At 34.7% G+C, this 26,503-nt stretch overlaps 2 protein-coding genes across 3 annotated transcripts; one reads left to right on the top strand and one right to left on the bottom strand.

The window, feature by feature from the left end:
* The first annotated feature begins 2,262 nt into the window (after positions 1-2,262).
* On the top strand, positions 2,263-4,477 carry LOC108735953 (adult-specific cuticular protein ACP-20-like). 2 transcript variants are annotated; one of them, XM_018468196.1, is made up of 3 exons: positions 2,263-2,315; positions 3,944-4,033; positions 4,095-4,477. In XM_018468196.1, the coding sequence occupies exons 1-3, from the start codon at positions 2,301-2,303 to the stop codon at positions 4,431-4,433; spliced, it is 444 nt and encodes a 147-aa protein (XP_018323698.1). In that variant the 5' UTR covers positions 2,263-2,300; the 3' UTR covers positions 4,434-4,477. The 2 variants fall into 2 exon arrangements, with proteins under 2 accessions (XP_018323698.1, XP_018323697.1); XM_018468195.1 differs by having other exon boundaries at positions 4,092-4,477.
* A 2,224-nt stretch (positions 4,478-6,701) lies between these two features.
* Positions 6,702-11,615, bottom strand: LOC108735954 (cuticle protein 7-like). Its single transcript, XM_018468197.1, has 3 exons — positions 11,567-11,615; positions 11,428-11,493; positions 6,702-7,032 (listed from the first exon to the last, which is right to left on the bottom strand). The coding sequence occupies exons 1-3, from the start codon at positions 11,579-11,581 to the stop codon at positions 6,736-6,738; spliced, it is 378 nt and encodes a 125-aa protein (XP_018323699.1). The 5' UTR covers positions 11,582-11,615; the 3' UTR covers positions 6,702-6,735.
* Positions 11,616-26,503: the final 14,888 nt, after the last annotated feature.

Here is a 26,503-nt window from a genome sequence, read left to right as displayed (position 1 = left end):
ATCGTTTCACGAATCAGTTAGATACTAAGGGCCGCACAATATACCTTATTTGCTCTAGAGTTTTAATTAAGATGTTTACTTTTTTTTACTTTCGTAAATCTATGTTTGCGTCGGTCTTTGCATAATATTGTTTCTTTTCTAAAGTGCATGGTTTCACAAATATGTGGGGAACCAAAAGCACTTACACTTCGTTCTGCAAAATATTTTGAATGTAAGTCAGGTATACCTAATTAAGGTATTGTAGAATTTAATACTTGGTGTAGACCCAATTTTTTTCATTATTGCCGTCGTACTCAATTAACACTATTTACGAATTGTGAAAAATACTAGTGATGAGCTAAGCAAAAACAAGACCAAGAACAAGACTGTCCGAGTCTTAGTATTGCTCTTAGTCTTAGTGTTGTTTATTTGGTCTTGATTTTGGTCTTGCTCAAACACTTCTAGTCCTGGTCTTGGTATTGATGTTGCTCATGTAGTCTGTTACTTGCATTTTTTTTTAAGAATTCTTTCAAACACAGATTTCGATATTATTGTAGTATTAAGGAAATCTAGTAGAGCAAACTGAAAATTTCAAATACAAAAAAATGTTTTGTTCCAAGAAAAGATTATAATTTAATAAATTTTCTTTAGGTCTTGCGTATTTGGTCTTGGTCTTGAAGATTCGATCTTGTTCGTTCGGGTTTGGTCAAGTAATTATTGAAAAAGAAAAAGATATATTAGGAATTATCATAGACTCATTGTAGGGAAATAAAGGCATACATTATATATATACAATACTAATTTGATTATTAATATTATTTATAAAAGAAATTGTGAGTCAGCAGAGGGCAAAGTAGTATTACGTAGTTAGTATCAGCAATTTCTTACGATGAAGTGTACGATGTGTTGCATACCTATTTACAAACAATTTCTTTAAATTTTAATCATTGATTACTATGGGTGTGTTCCGAAATATAACCCGGTATACTGGCCAGTGCTGATGACGGCGTGAATCGACGCCATACTGTTGATTCGTTCCGAAATATACTGGCCAGTGCGTTGACGTCTAATTGACGCCGTATTGAGAATAGTGTTTGTGCTCATTTACAACAATTTTGTTCCAAAAGTTATTAACGTTTATTACAATAAAAAATTGTCCAAACTCTGAAGCACGCCCGTTTGATATACTGTTACGACACACTTGTTTCACCAGTACAATATGGTGGCACACCAGTACAATATGGCGCCGATTCATGACGTCATCAGCACTGACCAGTATGCTGGGTTATATTTCGGAACACACCCTATACATCTATTAGAAAACCGTAATGGCCGACATCAGTGACAATGCGAAAACAATTGAAAAAGAATGATGGCCGACAACTGCAACGATTAGAAAACAACGATGACCGACACTACGTCATAGTAGAACAATAAAAAAGGCCGTGGGCAGGGGGAAGAAGTAGTATTATTTAATAAAAGAACTGTTCAATGGTATAAAAGAAAATAATTACAAAGCAGCTGTAGTCAATGCGGCACGCAATTTGCGTTTCAGCTAGACTGTGTGGAGAAAGATTCAGGAATTGGGTTCGGTCGACTTTTACAAAAGCGACGCCGAAGTGCAACAAAAATTACTTTAATTGTTATAAATTTAATAAGAAACTCTTAAAACATTTTCGGTTTGTTTTTACAGGAGGATCTAGCCAACGAATTGACCGACTGAACTCTTATGCTCATAAGGAGTAGTTACTTAATGGTTAACAATATAACCCGCTGCTGCTTATTGCGTACCAACTTTTTATTTAGTTGCTCTCCTGCTAACAATGATCACATTATACATGCGTCTATTATATTATCAATTCAATGAAAAGAAAGTAAGACTCAGTTTTAAAAGAGCACTTTCATTTGTAAATTTTTAATTGATTTATACAGGTACCCACGTACATATATGTATGACCACGAATCCTATTGTATACTCATAATATATTATTAGAATACTGGATGGAGATTTAAGTACTTAAGCGCACGTGACAATTTTACAATCGCATTCCCAATAGTTTTTACGTAACCGTTACTTACTATCGCAATAGAAGAAGTAAAATTGCGTATTGTACTTTAATTTTACTATCCAATAAGCATGCCATTGTCGACAGACGTAGTTTTTATCTTGAATTTTGTAATTCTCATTTCATGTGATTATATGTTACAATTAAATTATCTACATTTCATATCATATATAAAGTCCAACAACCAGCAACTACTTATCATTACCCATATTCCTATCTTTGGTAAATCAGTTCGTTCAGTTTTGCATCTGGAAAATGAATTCTGTACTGGTGAGTATCATACGCACTTCTAACCTAACATTTTTTGTAATACAATATCCCTTATTTAACTAATACTAATCCTTAGTCAATCGAAATAAAATGGAAGCGGTACTGACAGATCAGTACTGTATGAAAATAAATAAAAGTAAAACTAAAATACTGGTATGCAAGGGAAGAAAAAGTAGGGAAAGAGCGAATATAAAGATAGGAGACGAAAAATTAGAAGAAGTGGCTGATTTTAGATACCTAGGAAGTCAGATAAGTGAGGATGGAAGGAGTAGTAGGGATATAAAGCAGAGGATAGCGCAGGGTCGTGTCGCCTTTAATAAAAAGAAGTCACTTCTATGCTCGCGAACGGTTAATTTAGAAATTCGAAAAAGGTTGTTAAAGGTGTATGTTTGGAGCACGGCGTTGTACGGGTGCGAAACATGGACAGTGGGAGCGGCGGAAAAGAAAAGGTTAGAAGCGTTCGAAATGTGGTGTTATAGGCGGATGATGAGGATATCGTGGGTAGAAAAGGTTAGAAATGAAGAGGTATTAGAAAGAATAGGAGAGCAGAGGACTCTATGGAAGTCAATAAAAAATAGGCGAGATAGGTTGGTAGGACACCTTCTCAGGCATGAAGGTCTAGTCAGAGACATATTAGAGGCAGAAAGAAGTTTAGCTCAGGATAGGAAAGAGTGGAGGTACGTGTCCAACCAGTCTTAGGACTGACGACCCTATAACGATGAAGACAATCGAAACTTTTACAACGTCAAGTGGCAAGTACAGAAGTTAGCGTTTCAATAAAAAAAATAAATAATTATTTAATAAGATTGTCTTAAATAAAGTCAAATGTAGCGACAAACTATAGACTCAAAATTAAATATGAGTAACTTTTTATTTTATTATAAAGCGCCTCCCTGACCAACAAGATTAGGCTTAGGCGCAAAAACATTTGTAACTCGAAATGAAAAGTCCAGAAAAGAAGATAGAAAAGGCGTTCGTATGCTGTGCGATGATCGACTGCGCATGATTTTCGGTATTTTTAGTTGTCGAATATAAAACATAACCAATATGTCTTAATCAACGCAGCAAATGGAATACGCACAGCTTTACCTTGCTTAAAACTCTTGTGTGTTTCATTTCAATCGGAGGAGAGACGGAAGGCCCTTTTCTGCCTTCTTTTAGGAATCGTCAAAATGGGTGGGTGGCTAAGAAAGATGAGCCGGGCGAAGTGAAGACATAAGAGAATGGAAGAACATCTGTGGACTACTACTACCCCAGCATTTGCCTAAGTGATCCAAGGAAACCACAGAAAAACTTCGATTAGGGCAGACGGGACTCGGAATCGAGCCGGTGTCCCCCAAATTCTAATAAGCAATGTCATAAACCCTCTAGGTCGTGCCCATACGTCCTCGCAGCTTATTAACAAATACAACCTATAGACATTATAATTCCGGCTCACGTCGTACATTATGAAAATCATGTGTAGTTGTTACTGCTATGTCTAATCTTATTGGAACTGATTATTATTATTGAATAGCGCTGCTTTGACACGTTTTGCAGCTGGCAACCATGGTAGCAAAACTGACTTATCTGTTATCAAATCCAAGTATTGTATTAATGTCTGGTTATATCCTTTTTTATTTTCGTAGGCTTTTCTGCTCCTCTGCATTGTAACTATTGCGACCGGTAGTTACTACCATAATAACGATGAACATTATCAGCATGACGAGTACGAAAATGTAATTGTGACTATCTTCTAAAATATCATTTGAAAACATTTTAACGTATCTGTTTTAGCAGGGTCCTGCTCAATATCACTTTAACTACGGAGTTCATGACCCCCACACTGGAGATAAGAAGTCCCAGCATGAAGAACGCGATGGTCACAATGTCAAAGGGGCCTATTCTTTGGATGAACCTGATGGTACCAAACGTATTGTAGAATACGAAGCAGGACCACATGGTGGGTTCCAAGCCCATGTGAGAAGAGTTGGCCACGCCCAACATCCCTATCACTACAGTAATGGAGGTCATCATGAAGATTATGATAACGGTCATTATGAGAACGGTCATCATGATAACGGACACGGGAGTGCTGAAAGTTACGTTGGAACAACCCATTGGGGATATCACCATTGATTGGGTGGCTTCATGTATTAAAGTCCGTTTCATTAGATGGTCCATCGCTGTGCCAATTTTTCCTGTTTGTATTGTAAACTGATGAGACACGCTAGTCTTTGATATATGTGTATGTACTTGTGTACAAGTAAGCAGTGTATACCAAAAATTTAGTAAGGCATAAAGAAGATAAAATTAAAATATTTTTTATTTGAAATCTCCTATTTAAATGAAAGTTTCTGTAATCCTTTCTTGCATACATTATTATGAGATATCAAGTGATGGAACTTGAATCTTCGAAGTCTGATGAAAAAATTGTTTTGGACCACCCCTTATATATATACAGTCGGACCTGGATAAGTGAGAGCTTAAGGGACCGCGATCTGATTCTCTCTTATAGAGGTTTCTCACTAACCCGAGTTTCTAGCTTACAGAGTTACAGGAGGGTTTCTGTCTCACTTATAGAGGTCTATAAAAATCCGGTTCGACAACACATTGAGTTTTCGTTTAGACATTATGAGGAAGTACAGGACCTTTCTTCGCAACTGCTTTTATGAACTGACTGTAATAAGATTGATAAACAAGTCGATACACACATTTGGCTATAATAACCTAAGTTCCTAGAACTATAGAAAACAACAACAGACGCACATTTGCTCATTCGAATGAAATAAGAGTCTCTTGAAATTTAAGAACGAGTCATAAAATAGCAAAAGTAAACTGTCGCTTATAGAGGTGTAGGCAAGTAGCAATCTCACGCATAAAAAATGACTGTCACTTATATAGATTTTATGTTTCTCACTTATAGAGGCTTTAGAAGGGCAAAATGACGGGACCTGGCAAATTCTCTTATTAATAGAGTTTTCTCGCTTACCCAGTTATCACTTATCCAGGTTCGACTGTACATGTAATCGCGCTTTTCTGAATTTCATTTCACTTTTACAAGAAATAACTGAATTACGGAGCATTATGAGTCGCCGGTTCGTTGCAAAGTGTATTTTCTCTATCATAGAGGCGCTGCTGTTTCTATCTAATGAAACATCTGCGGGGCCTTTCTTCTTTATTGAACAATATTGAACAGCTCTTCTCTATCTTTTCTACTAAGGCCTGCGGAATCCTTGGAAACCCCATAAAGAAGGTGTTTAACACAGCAAAAACAAAGTAAACATTAAACTTTAGGAATTCGGTTCGCTGGGTTAAGACCTGCTATTAAAATTTCTCCAGCACGTCCGAATTTTAAGACAGCATTCTAATTTTAATTTTACAGTGTAACAATTAGGTTAGGTTAGGTTAAAACTAATCATAATAAGTACAATTTTTGTGATTGACTTAATTTTTTGTAATCCATGTGAATAGGATCCGTTTTGGTTGAGATATAATACATTCAAATTTTTGCTGTTCACTCGAATTCATTGTGCGCATGTAATTGATGCGAGCGATAAATACTTCTTAGAGAGATAACTCAGGACGGAAAGGGTAGTACGAATATAAAGCAGGGAATAGCGCAGGGTCGAATCGCCTTTAATAAAAACGATGAATTTAGAAATTTGGTAAAGGTTGTTGAAGATATATGTTCGAGATAGGTTGATAGGACACCTTCTCAGGTATGAAGGTCTGGTCATAGACATATTAGACGCAGACACAGGAGTTAAGAGGAGTAGAGGTAGACCTAGATTGGATTACTGTTCGCAAATAGTTAAGAATGTTGGATGTTCTAATTTTAGGAAAATGCGAAGATGAGCTAAGGATGGGAAGAAGTTTAAGTGCGTGTCGAACCTGTCTTACAACTGACTACCTCATGATGAATTATTACGCATTAAAGTACAGATTTGATTCAGTTCAGATTAGTATAATTCTGCATATAATGTGGCAGAAATTATTAGAAATATTCCTTGTTCTTGTTTTCCACTTGCAAATGTTCTCAGTTGATAAAAGCTGCTCGTATCATCATAATTTTTTTATTTTTTAACACCAAGTTGAAGTAAAAGGGTCACAAATAATAAATAAATTTTTTTCTTCGCAAAAATGTTTTTTGTGTCAATAAACCATGCATGAATTGATACTTCATGTGTTTTTGGATGTGATCCTTGAAAAGTTCATGGTATACCTAGTTTTCATGTATCAAAATCAAATAATGGAAAATGAATGGTTTTTTCATCAAACAACGCACTGCAATAGATTTAAAACACGTAGAAGAAAATAATACCTATCAAGAATTAATAAATAGTACATACGTATAGAAATAACAACTTTATTTTTATTACAAAAAAATTGCACTCACAATAACCATTTAATTTAACACAGCCTTTAACAAATAAATTACCTAATGATGTCCCCAATGCGTGATACCCACGTGACTTTCAGCACCGTCATATCCTTCATGGTGCCCTCCGTGGTGTCCGTAGTGTTCGGGATGATGGGCATGTCCGATACGTTTCACAACTGCTTGGAAACCAGTGTGTGGACCTGCTACATATTCCACAATGCGCTCGGTACCATCAGGTTCATGTAATGAATAAGATCCTTTTACCACGTGCCCATCGCTTTCTTCGTGTTGAGATTTATGGTCTTTTGTATGAGGATCATTAACACCGTAGCTGAAGTGATAATGGGCGGGTCCCTACGAATAGACAAAATTGTATCCATTAACAGGAAATAGTAACATTTCCTATTTATTCTATTGAATGTGTTTTCTGGAAGAAATATTTTGAATGTAATATTTATTTTTTATAGCCCATTCAAGGAAGCTAGATAACCTCATTTTTTCTTTACGTCGTAATTTTTAATTTTTTGGTACAACAGTAAAAAAAAACGCGCATTATGAATTTCTTTATCCACAGTCTGAGATGTTGGGGCAACAAGCCGATTTTTTTTTACATTTTGTGAAATATCTCCTCTCCAGTGCATTTTTCGTCATATGTATCTTCCATGTTTAATCTTCCCCATATAATTGTCTAAACAATTGCGCTAATTGAAAATCACCAAGTGCTTCTGTTTATTAATAAATTGTGTAAAAAATAACAAAAAAATCTTTTGCATTAAATGTGTCGGAAACAAAAACTTGAAATTTTCTGGAAATGTTTCTAATAACAATATGTAAGAGAGCTCCAAATTTCAGAATAATCGGTTATTAACTTTAATAAGTGATCGAATTTTATCCCCGTGGGAATTTTTGACGTACAAAACAGTTTAATTTTTAATCATAAGTTAATCCTAAGTTAAAAAAAATATCTCAGCTTCAGAAGGTCCTAGAACATTAATTTGTTTTTAGTCTTTGGTTTTTGACGTGACAACGTCTTATAATTCGATGGACACACGAAAAAACATGACTCATGCGGCGTTACCTCGCTCTGAGGCGTTCCATTTAAGGCTTGAAGTGCAAGCGAGAGCGCGGAACGAGCGACAATGAGGCACAATCGGCTTCCGCGTTCGGCAGCGTTCGACATCTGTCTCTCTCCTACTTGAGTGAGCGATGCGTCCGCGTGGATAGCTGCTATACAATAATACATTTACATGTTTTCGTCAAGTATGAAGTGCAGTAAAAAGTGAATGTTTATAGCAATGATGATTGCGGTGATAAAAGTAATGATTCTTTCGATATTAAATATATGTTCAGTGATATATTGTCGAATTGAAGCTAGAGTTACAAATATTTTAATGATGTTAAAAAGTTGTAAATAAAAGTTGTAAAACGATTGCTCAAAGCACATTCATACTTGTAAAAACTATGTACATTGGAAAAAAAAATAAATAAAAATTGACATAATTGTATTTATGCGTACAAATAAATGTAACTTGATCAATTCAATTGTGATTTCCATTTACCTCCTTCTCTATATCCATACAAAATATCTATCAAACAAATAAAATTAAAATTTTCTTTTGAAAAATGAAACCATTCCATCAGTATTTTCTTATGACGTTGTCACGTTCAACTATCGTTAGTAAACCGACTTTACAGACAACCGATTTTTAATACAATTTTAAGTTATGAAAGGGCGGACAACTTACAATTAAAAATTAAAAAAATATATGGCTTCAGGTAAACGTAGGTGTTTTCAAAAGATCGTTATAAAATCGGCCCAAATAATTTTTTTTTTCAAAACATTCACAGAATATTTAATTTGAAAGTTTTTTTAATATTCTGCCTTGGTTTCAGTAGGAGAAAATATTTACAAAATAGATTCTAGCATTTTACCATTAAGCCAAAAAAATCGATCAGTTACTATTCGTAAAGTTAATAACCAATCTTTCTAAAATTAGGAGCACTTGAATATGTTGTTGTTAGAAACAATTCTTGAAAATTTTATGGCTCTTCAAAAATAAAGCTGCGTCTTTACGGAAATGTTCATTTTCGATGAAAAAAGGCTCTCGTTGACTAAGCTATTTACTTAAAATTTCGAAATTAAAGCACTCTAATACAGGAAAATGCCCTTATTTTTTCAAAAGAACGTCGGATTTCTTACTTTCCTTTAAATACTTGAACAGGGAAAATACAAAATAATGCTCCACTGAAGGTTTCTTCGTCCATCTCCTACTAAGCCGTGGAAAAAAATGAACTAAAATTGCACTTTTCGATTAAAAATTGTAAAAGAAGCTGCAAAAGTTACATGAAATCTAAAACGATTTCATTAAGAGGTTTAAAAGATCCTAATGAATGAAAACAGTAAGAAAAACGGGTTTCTGTCTTTCAGCTGAAATCTGTGCAGCTGAAACAGCTGATAATACGTTAACCATTTAAATGCCTAATTAAAAGCCGAATCTAAATAAATGACCTAACTAAATGCCCTACTTTCCCAACCACTTTGGCATCAACTCACACCAACTCAAAATTATTCTTCTTAATGTGACTTTCAATAGCACCCTATTCAAATTAACATGGATTTGTAAAAATCAATTTATACAAAAATACTAGACCACTAGTACAACTTCCCGCCTCTAATCATCAAGAGTGTCAAGCCCCAAATCGTTCTAAAATACAGGCCTGACGCTGGAAGCTGGCGGAAATTTAAAAATGGCAGTTTTAAGTATAACGATTGCAGCCCTCTTTCTTCAATATTCTTATCAGGGGCGTAGATTAAATATTTAAAAATAGGAATCAGTGAGCAAGTAATAGACATACAAACAGAAGAACTAATTGTTAATGTTGGTGACAGTGATAGAGATTGCCATAATGACAGTGAATGTGAAAACTAACTATAAAACAAAGGCAACAGGTTTATTTTTTCTTTTTGGTAAATTATGTTTCTACATTATTTTCTAGTACTCTACTGTCCTATAGGTATTAATACTATAATTTACGCCTACTGAAAGCATATTTGTCTATCGGTTCCAAGTGACTTACCCAAATAGGTCATAAATTGGCAAGTACTTGCGCGACCGCTCGCCTGCTTCTTTCGTCCGACCTGTATATTGCTACAGGTAAGTCGACACTTTACAGAAGTTAATGTAGTTATTGATTTGATTGTAGATATGTAGGATCGATTCTTTTACTGTCCTTGTATTTTTTTACTAATCTAAGAAGCAGTTTCAGCTTTTTCTGTTGATTAATGATGGGCCGTTTTAAAATTCACATCACGGTAAACATTCACATGCCTTTCATTAATGAATTATAAGAGTTGAATATACCTAATACCATAGAAAAATAAAAGAGATGATTCGATGAACATAAGAAGACATCTAGGTACAGGTATTTCAGAAAATCCTTACCATTTTTTGGGCCACTGATAGAATAGTTCGACAGATATTAAGTATATAAATTACCATGCATTCGTATGGAAGCTGTATAACTTCAAGACATGACAGAACGTTTCAAAGTAATATGATAGAAAATTTAAGTCTACATTTCTTATTAATTCACTAAGATATCTCCAAATATTCAGGATGATTAAGAATCACGTTTTTCATTAAGAATAATCAGAATATGAAGTGACAATGACATATGTATGAGTATTGCTAAAGGTAATAAAAATTTAAAAGGATTGTGTAGCGATTTAAATAATTTAATCAAATACCACAACACTTCGAAAAATGTTTTTCGCACATTTAGTGTTATCAAAACAAGACTGTGTCCACGTTTTTTCAGTGTTATGATATCTTTTTTTAAATGTCCTCTTAGTTTAATTACTAGAGGTAGTTTAAAATCTCGTGGGTCATGACCTTGGGTTGTGCACATTGTCAAACTCCGCCCGTTCGTAGATTTCTACTATTCTTATTAAAAACATTCGACGTCGAGTCGTCATTGTTTACAGATTATCATGGTTAACAATCGAGTCATTGGTTTTTAAAGTGTACAGTATTTCGCGGCCCATGATATTTTAAAACACCTCTAACTTTGAACCCGAATATCCTTTAAAATAAGCGGTAAAATATAATTATGTATATATTTTTATAAGGTCCATTACAATTTAATGAAAGCAGTGATATTTGTACTTTAAAAAAACCAAATTGATATTTATATAATATCCGTAAGTGATAAGGAACGTAGTTAATTTTATAAAGGATAAAGGATAATGTAGCGAGGTAAATAATTTAACCAAATACTACAACACTTGGAAAAATGTTTTTGGCACACTTAGTATTATCAAAGCCAGACTGTCCACGTTTTTTCAGTGTTATGATATTTTTTTTAAATTTCCTCTTAGCTTAATTACTAGAGATAGTTCAAAATATCGTGTGTCATGACTTAGGGTTGCTACCACTATTCTTACTAAAAAAATTCGACGTCGAATCGTCATTGTTTACATATTATCAACAATCCAGTCATTGGTTTTTAAAGTGTACAGTATTTCACGGCCCATGGTATTTTAAAACACCTCTAATTTTGAACCCGAATATCTTTTATAAGGAGCGGTAAAATATATTTATAAATATTTCCTTATGGTCCATTACATTTTAATAAAAGCACTGATATTTTTAGTTAAAAAAAACAAAATAAATTGATATTTATACAATATCCGTAAGTGATAAAGTACGTAAAATTATAATAAATAAATTAGTTAACGGAATAACATACCTCCTCGTGATGTTCATGATGTGTACACCAAGCCATTGGACCGCCCACAATCACTAAGAAGAAAAGCTGTAACAAAAATGATAGATGTCATTATTTGAAGACGCAATTAAAGTTGGTATTGAATTTTAATTACTATTACCGTAGAATAATTCATTTCTCCGTTTACGTTTCAGTTTGTTGAATGATTGTCGGTGAATGTTCAAGTGATAGTCGCTACGTTCGGCTTTTATAACGCAGAGAAAAGTAATCTCCGTCAATGTTACTTTCAACGATCTGCTATTACTGATTACGAAGTACCTGCTGAATAAAAAATTTTATTACATGCATTAGGTATTACAAGGTACGTACAAAGATACATGGTTACGAACGTATTGTGATTTAAACCTAATAAAAAGAAAAATAATGTAGTTAATTATCTATCGAATATAATGTTCAGGTATTTCATTTTTTGTTAAGTAAACATAGCGTAATGTTATTTAGATAATTTTTGCATCCATTAACAAAAGGCCGGAGCAGGGTAAAGTTGGATTAACTGTCTTCGCGTATTATCCAACGACACTAGGAGAGTACAAATAGTAATATCATCTGCAGTTAGTCAAATTTGACTAGCAGTATCTCGGAAAATTTTTTAATAGTTTAATAGAAGAATCATATCATAAAAGATAATGATTAAATATAATCAGTAAAACAACCTTTTTCGAATTTCTAAATTAACCGTTCGAACATAGAAGTGACTTCTTTTTATTGAAGGCGACTCGACGCTGCACTATCTTCTACTTTATATCCCGAGAAATGCGAAAATTGGTTCAAAATAGGAAGAAGAGCAAATGTGTGTCCAATTGAACTGATTATGATAAAAAAAAAACATGAAAAGAGTTGGGTNAAACATAGCGTAATGTTATTTAGATAATTTTTGCATCCATTAACAAAAGGCCGGAGCAGGGTAAAGTTGGATTAACTGTCTTCGCGTATTATCCAACGACACTAGGAGAGTACAAATAGTAATATCATCTGCAGTTAGTCAAATTTGACTAGCAGTATCTCGGAAAATTTTTTAATAGTTTAATAGAAGAATCATATCATAAAAGATAATGATTAAATATAATCAGTAACAAAACATACTTAAGCTTCAAAGGTTCGTAGTATTTACGGTACATGTTGGGGGAAAATAATAAGGATGAGATAAATAGTAGAGAATCAATGTACAAAGTCAATGGCAATATTGGGGATAGGACAAGAGTTATGTAAGAATAATTGGGATGAAGGATGTTGTAATCTAATTCAGTTATAAGAAGCATTATGTTTTATAGGGTTGAAATATGAGGGTGGAATAAATATGAACAGAAATGGGTTTTATCATTAGAAAGAAGCACACCAGACTTAATAATTAGGAGAGAAAGGATAGTGGAGAAATACTAGAAGAAGCGAAATGAAGAGTGATTAAATATGAGGAAAAGCTGGAAAAATTAAAAGACGAGACGATATAAGGAAAGGGATATGGAGAAAAAAAGATCTAAGAATAGATATGAGAAACAGATATGATTAGGAAATGGATAAGGCATTAGAGGAAATGGGAATCAGCAAGGAACAACCAATTGAATGGAAAAACGAGGGATTGAATGTGTAAGTAATATGATAAAGAATAGATGTAGGAAAATGGAAAACGGAGAGGATCCAAGAAAAATTCAATGTTCCAAATATGCCGAAGGGATGAGGAAATGGATCAGCATACCTGAATATTTAATTAAGAATAAGGATAAAGGAATAATAGCAAGATTTAGAAAGGGGAATTAATGTAATGGAAATAAATACTGATTAGAAGAAGAGAGAAAATGCGGGATTTGTAGAAATTGAAATAGAAAACTTAAGGTATGGATTGGAAGAAAGTATCGAGAATGAAACATTGAAAATGTGCAGTGAGATGATAGGTGTAAAGGGTGAGGGAGTGGATATTTCTAAAAAAACAAAAATAGAAGGGAAATGTATTAGGTTTTTTTTTAGTTAAGTTTATAAGCTAAAGAATGTTTGTTGTTTGTATATTATTTTGGTCAAAAATTATAAGAATGTGAGTATAGTTAAGTTAACATTTTGTTGTTAAATGTTTTTAATATATATAAAGATAACTGTATATTAGTTGAATAATTTATATATTAGGTATATATTAGGTATATTTTCTGTTAAATAAACGTTGCCTATTGTTATTTAAATAATTTTTGCATTCATTAACAAAAGGCCGGAGTAAGATAAACTTAGGTTAACTGACCTTCCGTATTTTCTAAAGACAATTGGAGGGTACAAGTGATGATCACAGTAAAGTAATAATATTTGTAGTTATTCATATTTAACCAACAGATCATCATCATTATAAGGCCATCGGTGCTAAGACTGGTTGGACACGCACCTCCACTCCATCCTATCCTGAGCTAATCTTCACATTTCCCTAAAATTAGAACATCCCACATCCTTAACTCTTAGCGAAGAGTAATCTAATCTAGGTCTTTGACTAGACCTTCATGCCTGAGAAGGTGTTCTACCAATCTAGCTCGCCTATTCCTTATTGACTTCCATTGAGTCCTCTGTTCTTCTATTCTTTCTAATACCTCTTCATTTCTAACCTTTTCTACCCACGTTATCCTCATCATTCGCTTGTAACACCACATTTCGAAAGCTTCTAAACGTTTCTTTTCTGCCACGCCCAATGTCCATGTTTTGCACCAGTACGGCTCCGTGCTCCAAGCATACACCTTAAACAATGTTTTTCGAATTTCTAAATTAATTGTTCGGGAGCATAGAAGTGACTTATTTTTATTAAAAGCGACTCGACCCTGCGCTATCTTCAACTTTACTACTACTCCTTGTCCTGACTTATCTGACTTCCAAATAGCTAAATCAGTTACTTTTTCTAATTTTTCGTCTCCTATCTTTTATATTCGCCCTTTCCCTACTTTTTCTTCCCTTCCACACCAGTATTTTTGTTTTATTTTATTTATTTTATACAATACTGTTTTATCAATACCGCTTCCATTTTATTTAAAGCTATATCCAACTCCTTCTTGCTAGATGCTAATACTGCTATACCATTATTAAAAAAAGATAACGATTAAATATAATCAGTAACAAGGCATACCTAAGTTTCAAAGGTCCGTGGTAATTACCCAAAAGAAAACTTTACAGAAATAACTCTTTATGAAAGAAACGTTCAGCTGAAACGAACTACTTGACTACATTATACGGATTCTAAATGAAGTGAAAAATCCACTATATTTACTATATTTTTGATTAGTTTTTATTCGCGCGTTTTCTAGAACTTTTTGACTCCTACCTTATGTTAAAAGTACATTTAAACTAGCAAACATTTTAATTTACGAATTTAATAAATTGCCCTTTACTGAAAAGTTAAAACCTGTTTAAAGTTTGGAAATATTTCCGAGGATAGTTTAAAAAACTTTCGATAATTGAAACGTATACCTACCTACCTACCAGTTACCTTTATGATAATTTGTACCTACAAATTCTCTAGACTGGATAAAATTTCCTTTATTGAAAATTGAGGAAGCGGACACAGAGAATTTAATTAAATTTCCAAGATAAATATAATTTATTGCCTATACTTTTATTAATCGTAAGGGAAATACCTGGAAAGATTCCAAAAAGAAGTACAATGTTTTGGAAGATTTCGATAAACCATATGACCCTATTTCAACCTACTTTAACGACCCCAGCATTATTTACTGATGTAGCTTTAGCTTTAGACCTACATACATAAAAGAGCATGATCTTTTAACATTTTTGAAATAAAATCTTTACAGGAATTTTGTGTTTATTTTATTTTTGTATTCAAAATCATCTGACACAGATTGTTGCGGCTAACTATACGAGGGTGGATTGATAAGTTTCCGGCCTAACCAAGAGATGACGCCACTAGGCCTACCTTGAGGTGACATTCTATAGTACCATCCTTGGATAGCTTGTAGCTATAGTTTCAGCCCGATCTCCTTGCTAGTGTAGGTTTGACAGCACGCTGAACAAGACGCCTCTGTGGTTTTCGTAAAAATGGAAAAGCAGGAAAATCGTGCTGTCATCAAATACTTTTATTTGAAGGGGTTAACGCCGAAGGAAATTAAAAAAGAGATGGACTCAACACTGGGGACATCCTCCCCGTCATATTCAACCGTTAAGCAGTGGGTTTCCGAGTTTAAAAAGGGTCGTGTGAGCACCTCTGATGGGCCTCGCTCAGGACGCCCCGTTGAGGTCACAACTCCAGATATGATCGAAAAAATTCATCAAATAGTGCTGGGAGACCGCAGATTGAAAGTGCGTGAGATAGCTGAGACCTGTAAGATGTCATATGAACGTGTGCAACATATTTTGCACCAACATTTGCATATGGAAAAGCTCTGTGCAAGATGGGTGCCGCGTTTGCTAACAGTCGACCAAAAATTGATTCGAAAAAACATTTCTACCGCAAATTTGTCATTGTATAAGCGTAATCCAAGCGAATTTTTGCGTCGATTCGTAACCGTTGACGAAACGTGGGTCCACCACTACACTCCTGAAACCAAAGAACAGTCTAAACAGTGGATTGGACCAGGGGAACCAACTCCAAAGAAGGCAAAAACAATTTTTTCGGCGAACAAGGTTATGGCTACTGTTTTTTGGGATGCAAGAGGTATTATATACATTGATTACCTTGCAAAGGGTAATACTATCACTGGTCAATACTACGCAGACTTATTGCAACGTTTGAGCCACGAGGTGAAAATTAAACGACCTCATCTGGCGAAGAAAAAAATCTTGTTTCATCACGATAACGCACCAGCGCACACGTCAATCGTTGCGACGGCTAAAATCAACGATCTAAAGTTTGAATTGATGCCGCACCCTCCTTACTCTCCAGACCTAGCCCCGAGTGACTATTTTCTGTTCCCTAATCTCAAAAAATGGCTTGGCGGTAAGAGATTTGCGGACAATGAAGAAGTAATCGAAGCTGTAAATGGTTATTTTGAGGAGCTTGACGAATCAGTCTATAGAGATGGCATTAATAGACTGGAACACCGCTATGAGAAATGTATCAGCCTTGGAGGAGATTATGTTGAGAAATAAAAAAAAAAAATTTTTAAAAACCTTGTTTTTCTTGGTCAGGCCGGAAACTTATCAATCCACCCTCGTATATCACAGAAAATGCATCATCTTCAGTTCGACAACTGCATGCAGTTATATAATCTACAAGGTCTATTTAAAAAGTATAGCGAATTTTATGTTTTTTCAAAAATAATTTATATATTCATGAATATCTATTTTGTCCAATTTAAAGTAACCTTCACTAGATATTATACACCTGTGTCAACAGTTTTTCCAATCTTCAAAAAAACATTTTTGTGATCTTGTTCAGCTCCTTCTTCGATACCGTCTTTATCTCCTCAATCGTAGCGTGGCGTCGACCTTTCAAGGGCCTCTTAAGTTTCGGGAACAAGAAAAAGTCACAGGGTGCCAGATCTGAGGAATACGGTGGCTGCGGCATTAATGGTGTGTTCTTTTTGACCAAAAATTCGCCCACAAAAAATTTTGGTTCTTCCACAAATCAGGGCGTTTCTGGCAGATTGCTTCGTGCAAATTGTGTATAACTTGCAAATAATATTCTTTATTGACCGTTTTACCTTGTGGCAAAAACTCATGATGCACCATGCCCTTGCAATCGTAGAAAACTGTAAGCAAAATCTTCACATTCGACATAACTTGCCCCGCTTTTTCTGGTCTTGTCTCTGGCGGCAGCTTCCATTGGGAAGATTGAGCATTGGTTTCAACGTCATAATCATAAACACATTATTCATCGCCAGTTATGACCGTCTGGAGCAAAAGTCGAGGACAGAGCCCAACAGCTTCTTAGCAATATTAATTCGATCTTGTTTTGGTCTAAATTGAGCAATACGAATTTTGCGGCGACCCGTCTCATGCCCAAATCATTGGTAAAAATCGAATGGCAAGAGCCAATTGATATGTTTAGGTCCTTAGCAACTTTTTTAACGGTAATTCGACGATTGGTCAATACTACTTTCTTCACTTCATCAATGTTTTCGTCTGTTGTCGACGTGCTCGGACGTCCGGCACGCTCTTCGTCGTTCATATCTTCTTGACCTTCTGAAAACATTTTGTACCACCGATAAACGTTGCTTTGTTCCAAGATGGCTTCACCGTATGCCATAGTCAACAATAGGAATGCATCATCGCACTTAATTTTGTTTTCACACAAAATTTGATAGAAATCCTTCGATCAATTTTTTGAAATAGGCAAAAGTCGAAGACCAGCCAAAAACACGTGCAAGCAGAGCAGCTGTCAAAAATTAACTGAACATTCAAAAAAATACGTTGCTAACCCTCGCATATGGTTAAGAATAGCCTTTTACCATTTATTAGACCTCCCCCTCTAGCAATGTCATATGGCTTATTGTTCGCTCCTTACTCAATATCACGAAAATAAATACCCATGGCAGGATGACGCTATGTAATGAAAAATGCAGCAGATAACCATGGTTGTCCTAATATTGATGCAAATAAATAAATATCGAAATATTTTCATTATTAATTATAAATGTATTGGCTACGAAATTTTTTTACATTAACAGTACAAAAGTTATACGTAATGAAACGGTAATAAATTACGGAAAGTATTTTTCTTCTATAGATTCAACAATCCCTATATAATAAAATAATTCGAAGTGGTCTGTATTCTGTCGAAACTGCCAGACGCGAATCGCGATTTCGATCTTTTTGGATCTCATCAGCGCCTCGCAGGCAGCTCCGACAGAACACAGACCAACTTTTACCTGCTGTCTTAACAGTGCGTTTTAGAAAATACTACAAATGGCCCAGTGAATGCTATCTGTAGCATGTTGCTACATTTTAGGATAACGTAACAGCAGGTAAAAGTTGGTCTGTGTTCTGTCGGAGCTGCCTGCGACGCGCTGATGAGATCCAAAAAGATCGAAATCGCGATCCGCGTCTGGCAGTTTCGACAGAATACAGACCACTTCGAATTATTTTATTCGATTAAGCTAACGTGCCTATCACGTTGAGGTTGGCTACGCCGGGATTCGTTTTCAGCATGTAGATATCCACACAAGTGGACCTTGTTGGAGCATACGTAATCCTAAAATGTAGCATCGTACTACGGATGGCCTTCACTGCACCATTTGTAGTATTTTCTAATCCCTATATAAGTAAATATTTATGAGTAAACGCACAATTACAATGAAATCCCTCTGTTGTACTCTGTAAAAGCAGTTCCCTTAAAATGGTTCCTTTACGAAATACAGAAAGCAGTGCATAGATAATTTTGAAAAGCGGGTCCAGATAGAAACACGAATTTTTTATGCCGATATGTATGATACCATATTTAAAGTGTGCCCATCACCTTCAGGTTAGTTTTCGCCTCCTCTATAACATATCGTGTACAGTTTCAAAATTAGAAGATTATATAAACCCTAAACTATTTGATTAATACGTTATATGTACATATAACAATGTCCGAATTCCAGCGAAGGTTAGTACGACCTGTTGTTTTTGTGTAAATATTTTCTAGTCCGTAGGCACACATATATTGTAACAAAAGTGTGCTTTTCTAAAATGAAAGTGATTTTTAAACTGCTATAAAAGCCTTCATGTTCCTCATATTACTATAATTACATTCTTAAAGTTGTCCAATTTAACTACGTACTTAACTATTACCTTCATCATGGCTACCGTAATGGTAAGGGGTTGAATGTGATTAGAATTTATAGATCAAATAGTTAACTAAATTATTTTCCTTTAGGTATTATCCTTTTTGGCAGCAAGTTTGTTGCTAGTCTCAGGAACGCATAGCCATGATAGTGTATGTAATCTTTTCCTTTCTGTAATTGTATGGTCGCAAGTATATTCAATTATTTTCTTTAGGGTCCAGCACATTATCACTTCAGCTATGGTGTGAATGATCCTCATACAAAGGATCACAAATCTCAACATGAAGAACGGAATGGACACGTTGTAAAAGGCGCTTACAGTTTACATGAGCCTGATGGCACCAAACGTATTGTGGAATACGTTGCTGGACCTCACACTGGATTTCAAGCAGTGGTTAAAAGACTGGGACATGCTCAGCATCCTGCACATTATGGTCATCACGGTGGCTTTGGAGGTGCAGAAAGTCATGTTGGTTCTACCCATTGGGGACATTTTTAAATACTTTATTGATTATACACAAATATCTGTATAGGATTGGTACAAAATAAATCATATAATTACGTAGTTTTGGTGTTAACTATTTACTATTTACGGATTCTATTTTGCAATGAGACAAGCAATTGTTGATAAGCAACTTAAAAGAAAATTATTAATGTAAAAAAAAGGATATTTCTAAATTAATCACTTCTATCAAATATCAATGTGGAAATTCATCTTCAGTTTTTATCCACTATAAACTGCATCAAGTTATTGAAAAATTTCTTGCTGTTGTCACACACTCGCCGGGAATCGAACACCCACGAATACTCCGAAGATGAATTTTCACATTAATGTTTGGTACATTAACCACTACTGAATTTCGAAGTGAAATATTTAAATTAATTCGACAGATCTGTGACCTAATAAGTATGGTTTGTCGCGGTTGCTGTTGTCATCTCTCATAGGTTAGTAGTCAGTGCATTGGTGCGTAAAGCCATAGGTCCCGGGATCGATTCCAGGTTCAAATTTTTCTTCATAACCTGAGGTAGTTTATAGGAGGTAAAAAAGAAGACTAGGACATATGCTCACCATCCTGCACACCATGGTCATCATGGTGGCTTTGGAGGAGACGAAAGTCATGTTGGTGCCTAGCCATTGGGGGCATTTTTAAATACTTTTCATCGACTAGACATATGTGTACAACAATGGTACAAAATTAATAATCTAATTAAGTAGAGCTTTCGTTTGTTTTGGTATTTACTATCTGCTTAGACGAATTCTATTTTAGAATAAAAGAAACAACTGCTAGTATGTAATTTAAAAGGAAAATATTAATAATGTTAATGCAAAAATGAACGTTTAAATAAAGAAATTCAATATTACTTATGGTCACACTAAATTCAGTTTATCTTTCGTTTTTACTTTTTATAAAAAAAGCATTCACAACATCTCCGTTTGCATATGGAGAAGTTTCAAACAATTCCCGACGAATTGATTAACCGGAAGTCCACTTAACAATTAATTTTAGAAAATCTTCAAACATACAAACATACCGGGATTGGGGTTAAAAAATTGGTTTAATGGTATTATTTGTACACTATATGAATTTTAATTTTACACTATACATGCCGGAGTTGCCTGCAACGAACGTTGCTTTGAAGCGCGCTCATGGCTCAAGCGATTCCTACTACGAACTCAACTACGTGGCCAAATAGAGAGGGGACATCCGTTGCATGATTTCGTTACATAGCAACTCGCATGAAGTGAACTTACCCTACCGTGCGTAAAGAAGTTTCACTTTAATAATTTTTAAACATTAAAGTGAAATTAATTTTCTACCCTAATTACCGAGAAGAAATTGTTGCTGCTGTCACACCCTTACCGGAAATTTAAAGGAATGTTGACCAATTTAAACTATTAATTAATGAATTACTTATCTGCTAATTTGTTAATTGGACACAAAAATAAAACGTTAGACTGGCACAAATGAAAGTTTCAAAGTTGATTTTTTTTATTTTCTGTTTACTTTGTCTACTAATTAGCACTTAATTATTTATGTCCTATATGTTACTTACCATTCTTATTATGGGTAAGTTTGGAATTCGGCATGAATATTATTGCTAGATATTAATTATGTTCATTACCAAACGATAAAGTTAATATATTCCAGATCACCAATTTATTCCCTATCGATCCTTATAATTTCCTTCAGGGAAAGAAAAGTTAATATTCATACTCGTGTCGGATTACAACATGCCAATTTTTAATTATTAATGTATTAGTTGTGCATTGACACGCCAAACGTTCATAGTCGATCACCATTCAATTGTAAATGAATTACAAACAAATTTTTGTCTCATGTAAATAGAAAACATCAACAACGACTATGTAATCCTTAAGTATTTTGTTATATTTATTTAAATGATCCAAATTTAGTGCATGCGCTTTTGAGAATTTGCCGAATATTGTGCTTTATTGTTTCCCAAAAAAGTTGATAACCATTCTCTTANCAAATATTAATGTGGAAATTCATCTTCAATTTTTATCCAATATAAACTATGTCAGGTTAATAAAAAGTTTGTTGCTGTTTTATTTGATTAAGCTGATGTGACTATCACGTTGAGGTTGGCTACGCTGGGATTCGTTTTGAGCAAGTAGATATCCACACAAGTGGACCTTGTTGGAGCATACGTAATCCTAAAATGTAGCATCGTGCCACAGATGGCGTTTACTGCGCCATTTGTAGTATTTTATAAAACGCACTGTTAAGACAGCAGGTACAAGTTGGTCTGTGTTCTGTCGGGCTGCCTGCGACGCGCTGATGAGATCCAAAAGGATTGAAATCGCGATCCGCGTCTGGCAGTTTCGACAGAATACAGACCACTTCGAATTATTTTATTCGAATTATTTTGTTGCTGTTGTCACACTCTCGCCAGGAATCGGACTTCGGACATTTGGCTTTACGCATTAATGCTCTGAAGATGAATTTTCACATTAATATTTGATATATTAATCATTATTGAATTTCAAAGTGTTTCATACAGTATTAATACAATTACATTAGTTCGACAGATCTGTATCCAAATAAGTACGGTTTGTTGTTGTCAACTCTCGCAGCTTAGTGGACAGAGCACTGTTGCGTAAAGCCAAAGATCCCGGGTTCGATTCCTAGCCAGGATGGGACAACAGCAAGAAATTTTCCCTCATTAACATGAGGTAGTTTATAGTGGTTAAAAATTAAAGATGAATTTTCACAATAATATTTGATATATTAACCACTATTGAATGTCAAAGTGTTTCATATAGGAGTCAAATCTAGGCTTACGAACGGTTAACTTAGAAATTCGAAGAAGATTGTTAAAAGTGAATATCTGGTGCACGGCGCTGTATTGTTGCGAAACGTGTGCACGGTGGAAGAGGCGGAAAAAAATGTTAGAAGCGTGCGAAATGTGGTGTTACAGACGAATGACGAGGATAATCGTGGATAGAAATGGTTAGAAATAAAGGAGGTATCATAGTGAATAGGAGAACAGAGGGCGCTACTGTCAATAAAAAATATAATCGCAACTTAGATTTGATGGACTCGAAAAACTACTAAACTCGTCGCGTATCTATTAAACTTTTTAATTTTATGAAAGTCATTAAACATTTGGAATATAACCGCCCCTGACTAAACAAATGATTAGTAGACGTGGCTCATTTTTACCTTAAATTTTAAGGTTTTATTGTAATGTACTAAAAAAAAGTACTTAATATATAGTATTGTATACTTAATTTGATATATGGTATACCTTTATTAGGAAATATAGAAGATAGTGTGGAGATAGATGAGTTAGGTTATTGAATAATGCGAGAAGAGTTCGATGTAGCATTAAAAAACTTAAAGAATAATAAGCCGTCAGGTGTAGATGGGATACAGGGTGGAAATTCTACAACATGCAGGACAAGAGGTTAGAGATCCTATCTTTAAGCTAGTTAGTCTCATTTACGAGACGGGGAAATTTCCAGAGTATTATAAAAGGAAGCTGGTACTAACCATACCCAAAAACAGAGGCGTGGATAGGTGAGAGACATTTAGAACAATTAACTTAATTTCCTATCCGTCAAAAATTTTAAGTAGAATTGTACAGAGGAGGATGGAAAAAAGGGCGGAAGAACTATGAGGAGAAGATCAATTTGGGTTTAGAAGAAATAGAGGAACGCGGGAGGCCATTCTAGCTTTACGGGTAACAATAGAGAAAACGATAGAAAAAAGAAAAAGTGCGTACATAGGATTTGTAGATTTAGAAAAAGCTTTTGACAATGTTAAATGGGACAAGATGTTAAATATACTTAAAAATGTAGGTATGAGTTACAAAGATAGAACAGTGATACTTAGTTGGTATAAAGAGCAACAGGCAGTTATAGACATGGGGCTGCAACATAGAGAAGTAAATAATAGGAAGGAAGTCAGACAGGGATGCACACTGTCACCTCTGCTTTTTATTATATACATCGAAAATACACGATCAACATCATTAAGGACAGTACAACTGTATGGTTAGATATAGAGGAACAAAAGATTAGCATGCTTAGATTTGCATATGATATAGCAGTATTAGCATCTAGCATGGAGGAGTTAGCGATAGCTTTAAATAAAATGGAAGCGGTATTGACAAAACAGTACTGTATGAAATGAAATAAAAGTAAAACAAAAATATTGGTATGCAAGGGAAAGAGCGAATATAAAGATAGGAGATGAAAAATTAGAAGTAGCGGATTTTAGGTATCTATATAGGTAGTGAGATGAGTCAATACGGAAGGAGAAGCAAGGATATAAAGCAGAGGATAACGCAGGGTCGAGTCACCTTCAATAAAAATAAAAAATTGGTCTGAGCACACTTTGGTCGGTGCTAATACGACTAACTTCCCATTAGATAATACAGTTATTGTAAAGTACATTCGTTTCTAAAGTTTGAAAAAAACGCGGCACAATAATAAATAACAAACAATGTTTGAGAGTTCGTCATTTTATAAACCCATAAGAAACAGTATTTCGTCTGAGAAAACCGAATTGATAGAGTACTTGCATCAGTCAATTGGTAAATACTATTTTTTATTGTTTATCGATTGTTTATAACAATTCATTTTGTTATAAACAAATTTTTATTATAATATGTTATTATAATATGTTATTCCCTGTCTTGAATAATGATATTTCGTTATTATTGATTCCGTAACTTCATTGTTGTGATTAGATTAGAACGTATTTTAATTAAATTGTTTGTAATTAATTCGTTTTTTTTTTTATAAAAAAAAAACGGCTTGACCGATTTCGTTCAAATTTCTTTCAGATCTTCATTATGATAATATCTTTCGAAAAAATTTTGGTTGAGGGCGATATCTCAATCCGTTCTTGAGATATCGAAAACGAAAAAAATGCTGACATACGAACGTACGTACATACGTACGTACGTACGTACGTACGTACGTACGTACGTACGTACGTACGTACGTACGTACGTACGTACGTACGTACGTACGTACGTACGTACGTACGTACGTACGTACGTACGTACGTACGTACGTACGTACGTACGTACGTACATACACACATCATCAAAAAAATTGGCTAGCATGCTACTAATATGTTAAAACGTGGAAATATAATGAAAATTCCGATTTCACTTTTCGACCCAATTACAATAACTTCCTAATGGGAAGTTAAAAAAGTCACTTCTATGCTCCCGAACAATTAATTTAGAAATTTGAAAAAGATTGTTAAAGGCGTATGTTTGGAGCGCGGCGCTGTACTGATGCGAAACATGGACAGTGGGCGCGGCGGAAAAGAAAAGGTTGGAAGCGTTCGAAATCTGGTGTTATTGGCGAATGGTGAGGATACCGTAGATAAAGAAGGTTAGAACCGAAGAGGTATTAGAAACAATAGGAGAACAGAGGACTCTATGGTAGTCAATAAGAAATAGGCGAGATAGGTTGGTAAGACAGCTTCTTAGGCATGAAGATCCAGTCAGACACATATTAGAGGCAGAAACTGAACTTAGGAGAGATAGAGGTAAACCTAGATTAGATTACTGTTCGCAAGTAGTTAAGGCTGTGGGTTGTTCTAGTTTTAGGGAAATGCGAAGATTAGCTTAGAATAGGAAAGAGTGGAGGCGTGTGTCCAATCAGTCTTAGGACTGACGACCTTATGATGATGGACCTTTTGCTGGTCTAACTCCCCTAATAGGCAGGATGCATAAAATCAACCGTTGGGCTAAGCCCGGTTAAACCAAATGGATTCATGGATCAGTTAGATGCTAAGTGGCGCACCTTGATAAACATGTTTTAAAAAATGTAATATAAATACAAAATTATTAAAATTATATTGTTATACTATGATATAATACACCTTATTAACTATACACTTTTAACTAAGGAGATGCTTATATCTTCTTTTACTTAAGTTTTTTTAATCTATGTTTGCGTCGGTCGTTGCATATTATAGTTTGTTTTCTAAAGTGTTCTAAATTTTTTTTCAAATTAATCTATTAAAGCAACCATTTGAAGCGCATGTGCTTGTGCAGAAAAGAAGCATTTGATATGTGGTGTTATAGAATAATATAAAAAATGCCGTGGGCAGAGGAGGTTTAGAAATGAGGTATTTAAAGGAGGAGAGGAAGAACAGAAAGAGTTATTGAACTCAATAGTGAATGGACGAAATTGGTTGACAGGACACCTTTTCAGACATGAAGAACTAGTTAAAGACTTATTAAAAGCAAAAACAGGAGTAAAGAAAAGTAGACGTAAACCTCCATTAGATGAGTGTACGCAAATGGTTAGAGATATAGGTTGTTCTAGTTTTCGGAGAAATGCGAAAATTGGTTCAAAATAGGAAGAAGAGCAAATGTGTGTCCAATTGAACTGATTATGATAAAAAAAAAACATGAAAAGAGTTGGGTGAGTGTGGTTTAAAACTTTAGAGAACTTATATAACTGTATGCAGAAAGGTATATTTTAGTAAATACAATTTTATAAAAACATCAAAGCCATGTTACCTCCAGTCACAAAACTTACATTAGTTAATATCAGAGCAATTAACTTTCTGTAGATCATTAACCAATAACATTAACTGTGAGCATGTAACAGAGAGCAACTGCTACAGCATAAGTACAAACCTCCTTTTTCCTCAACTTTTTTCCATTTTAAATGCATGCAAATTTGACATTATGTGCTATCGTAAGTTTTGGAGATTTCAGTCGCTGGTCATGGTGTGGAACTCACTGAAGATGCCATCTACTAAGAAAAGCGAAATGTTTGCACTAGACAATACAACTGCAACACAATCTACACGTTCTAGAGACGTAACCTCTTGTTCGACCGACTATAGATACTTACAAGA

The sequence above is a fragment of the Agrilus planipennis genome, unplaced genomic scaffold (genome assembly GCF_000699045.2).
Source record: "Agrilus planipennis isolate EAB-ADULT unplaced genomic scaffold, Apla_2.0 scaffold60, whole genome shotgun sequence".
Classification (NCBI taxonomy): Eukaryota; Metazoa; Arthropoda; class Insecta; order Coleoptera; family Buprestidae; genus Agrilus; species Agrilus planipennis.
Note: the sequence above shows the minus strand (reverse complement) of the source record. Positions and strands in the feature narration are given on the sequence as shown.